General features: G+C 35.4%; 1 protein-coding gene across 1 annotated transcript; it reads left to right on the forward strand.

Annotated features, from left to right (window-relative positions):
- Positions 1–2031: 2031 nt before the first annotated feature.
- LOC141585534 (small ribosomal subunit protein eS24-like) lies at positions 2032–2528 on the forward strand. Its single transcript, XM_074405380.1, has one exon. It carries the CDS (start codon positions 2046–2048, stop codon positions 2445–2447), a length of 402 nt encoding a protein of 133 aa, XP_074261481.1. The 5' UTR covers positions 2032–2045; the 3' UTR covers positions 2448–2528.
- The last annotated feature ends 1397 nt before the right edge of the window (positions 2529–3925 follow it).

The following is a 3925-nucleotide window of genomic DNA, read 5'->3' on the forward strand; positions in this document are numbered from 1 at the left end:
TTACAAGAAAAAAACAAACAACTTCATCAGAAAGTAGACAAAGGATATGAACAGACACTTCTCAAAAGAAGACATTTATGCAGCCAACAAACACACAAAAAAAGCTTATCATCACCGGTCATTACAGAAATGCAAATCAAAACCACAATGAGATATAATGGCAATCATTAAAAAGTCAGGAAGCAACAGATGCTGGAGAGGATGTGGAGAAATAGGAATGCTTTTACACTGTCAGTGGGAGTGTAAATTTGTTCAACCATTGTGGAAGACAGTGTGGTGATTCCTCAAGGATCTAGAACCAGAAATACCATTTGACCCAGCAATCCCATTACTGGGTATATACCCAAAGGATTATAAATCATTCTACTATAAAGACACATGCACACATATGTTTATTGCAGCACTGTTCACAATAGCAAAGACTTGGAATCAACCCAAATGCCCATCAAAGATAGACTGGATTTAAAAAATGTGGCACACATACACCATGGAATCCTATGCAGCTATGGGAAAGGATGAGTACATGTCCTTTGCAGGAACATGGATGAAGCTGAAAACCATTATTCTCAACAAACTAACACAGGAAAAGAAAACCAAACACCACATGTTCTCACCCATAAGTGGGACTTGAACAATGAGACCACATGGACACACAGAGGAGAATATCACACACCAGGGCCTGTCGGAGGATGAGGGGCTAGAGGAGGCATAGCACTAGGAGAAATACCTAATGTAGATGACAGGTTGAGGGGTGCAGCAAACCACCATGGCAAGTGTATACTTAATGTAACAAACCTGCACCTTCTGCACATGTATCCTAGAACTTGAAAGTATAATAAAAAAAAAAAAAGAAAAAGAAAAAGAAAAGGGGTGCACATTCCCCAGCCTGCAAGTTCCCACAGGAAAAACAACTTGAAACTATGAAATATGATAAAATTGACAAAAAGTATATTCCTTCATAGGCAGGCAAATTGTGAAACATAAGTTTCAATTCCATTTTTCAACAAAAAGAATTATAAATCTTTCATCAAGATAGAAAACAAAATCTAAGGCCACTTTTGCATACGCCAAATGTCATTCCAATTATTCCACCTTTGTGTCCCTGCATCATCTGACTTCATGTTAACACATGTATGTTCTACATTGCTGGGTTCACACATTTCATATTTTTCTTTCAACCATGAGACAGTTTAGGCATGTTTAGTTGTGATTTCTTTTCAGAATAAAATTTTTTGAAATAAAATATTTAGGGAGAAACTTAGAAAGTTTCTATGATATTTTTTATTGATAAAAGAAATATAAGTGGGTCATTTGTCAACTCTCTATTCAACAAGAACTATTGTTGACTTACCCATCACCTACTTACCCAACAGTGTTTGTTTCTGGATTTTCTGCAGCACTGTCCAACACAGTAGTCATTAGCCACATGTGTCTATTTAAATTTTAACTAATTCAAATTAAACAAAATTTAATATTCAGTACTTCAGTCCCCTGTGCCACATTTCAAGTGCTCAATAGTCACATATAGCCAGTGGCTACTGTATCACACAGCACAGATACAGAACATTTTCATCACAGAAATTTCTATTACATAGTGCTATTCTTGATCATTGGGAAAAAAATTTTAATATTAGAAAAAAAATCTTTCTGTTTTCTCCTTAGCGGCTCTCCTCCTCCCTCACTCCATTTCTATCACTGCCTCTTCTTCTTACATGGATTCAGAATTCCTGGAAGAGATTGGACATGGTTCTCCAGGTTTTGTGGGTGTGAATAAACTTCTGAACTCTATAGCAATGACCCCAAACTTGTTATATTGTGCAGCCCACCAGTAAGAAAGCTCAAGCCACAACCGAAGAAATTTTTAAAGGATAACCTAAATAGGAAATGAATGTTTAATACATGTTTTAATAAATTTATTAATAGTTCTGTTTATTATAATGAGTCATTCTCATTAAGATAGAATTAAAATGTTTATTATTTGGATTTTGAATTCAACATAATTCAGTCTCCTTTAATTTAAAAAAAATTGAGGATAGGCCGCCATCATGAACGACACAGTAACTATCTGCACTAGAAAGTTCATGACCAACCGACTGCTTCAGAGGAAACAAATGGTCATTGATGTCCTTCACCCCGGGAAGGCAACAGTGCCTAAGACAGAAATTCGGGAAAAACTAGCCAAAATGTACAAGACCACACCGGATGTCATCTTTGTATTTGGATTCAGAACTCATTTTGGTGGTGGCAAGACAACTGGCTTTGGCATGATTTATGATTCCCTGGATTATGCAAAGAAAAATGAACCCAAACATAGACTTGCAAGACATGGCCTGTATGAGAAGAAAAAGACCTCAAGAAAGCAACGAAAGGAACGCAAGAACAGAATGAAGAAAGTCAGGGGGACTGCAAAGGCCAATGTTGGTGCTGGCAAAAAGCCGAAGGAGTAAAGATGCTGCAATGATGTTATCTATGGCCGTTGTGGATTTTTCACGAGAAGCTTAATAAACTAAAAACTTGGTGTGTCTGGTTGTTCGAAAAAAAAAAAAAAAAATTGACCTTTTGCAATAAAATAATTTGAAGGTGTATTCTTTCAAGACTTGCTTCTGATTACTGTCATAGCTAAAAAATATTTCTCACAAAAAGTAAATATAGTAAGGACATCACTACATTACTGAATGTGCTGCCCTAAATTGTGAAACTCATTTTTCCATCTCCTTCACCACCTATTATACAAAGATTCTTGTTGACACTTGGCAAGTAAATGACCATGTTCCCTGATGTTCCCCCAGACTAATCATAGGGTGATGTGTTTTTAAATATTTAACAGTGTTTCTGTCCAAACCTACTGAAACACTCCATTTGGAAGCTTTTAAAACAGCTCAATAATTCTGTTCCCAGGTCTCCTGTCCTCATTGTTTTATTGTGGTAAAAACACATAACAAATTAACCATCTTAACCATTTTTAAATGTACAGTGCAGCAGTGTTAAGTATAATCACATTATTGTGAGACAGATCTCAAGACTTTCATTGTGCAGACGTGAAACTCTATACCCGTTAAACAACTCCCCCTTTGCCCCCTCCCCTTTCTCTGACTTCTGGCAACTCCATTCTACTTTATGTTCTATAAATGTGACAACTCTAGATACTTAATATAGGTGCACTCACACAGGATTTGTCTTTCTGTGACTGCCTTCTTTCACTTAGCATTGTCTTCAAGGTTCATCCATGTTGTAGCATATGACAGGGTTTTCTTCCTTTTAAAGGATGAATAATATTTCATTGTGTGTGTATACATATGTATGTTTTATATGTGTGTGTATATATATATACATATATATATTTATAAAACATTTATTCATTCATCTATCGATGAACATTTGGGTTGCTTCTACCTCTTGGCTATTATGAATAGCACTCCTATAAACATGGGTGTGCAAATATTTCATTGAGACTCTGCTTTCAATTCTTTTGGTTATATACTCAAATGTGGGATTACCAAATCATATGATAGCTCTATTTTTAATTTTTGGGAAGCCTCCATACTAATTTTCATAGCAGTTGCACAATTTTACAATCCTACCAACAATGCACAAAGGGTCTAGTTTCTCCACATCCTTGGCAACCCTTGTTATTTTCCAGTTTTTTGATAGTGTCTAATGGGTATGAAGTGACATCTCATTGTTTTGATTTGCAGTTCTCTGATGATTAGTGATGAGCATCTTTTCATATGCTTGTTGAACATCTGTATGTCTTCTTTGGAGAAATATCTATTCAAGTCTTTTGCCCTTTTTTTTAACTAGGTTACTTGATTTTTTTTTTTTTTTTTTTTTTTTTTTTTTTTTTTTTGCTGTTGAATTGTAGGAGTACTTTATATATTCTGGATATTAGCCCATTATCAGATACATGATTTACAAACATTTTCTC

The sequence above is a fragment of the Saimiri boliviensis genome, chromosome 9 (assembly GCF_048565385.1).
Source record: "Saimiri boliviensis isolate mSaiBol1 chromosome 9, mSaiBol1.pri, whole genome shotgun sequence".
In the NCBI taxonomy this organism is placed as follows: domain Eukaryota; kingdom Metazoa; phylum Chordata; class Mammalia; order Primates; family Cebidae; genus Saimiri; species Saimiri boliviensis.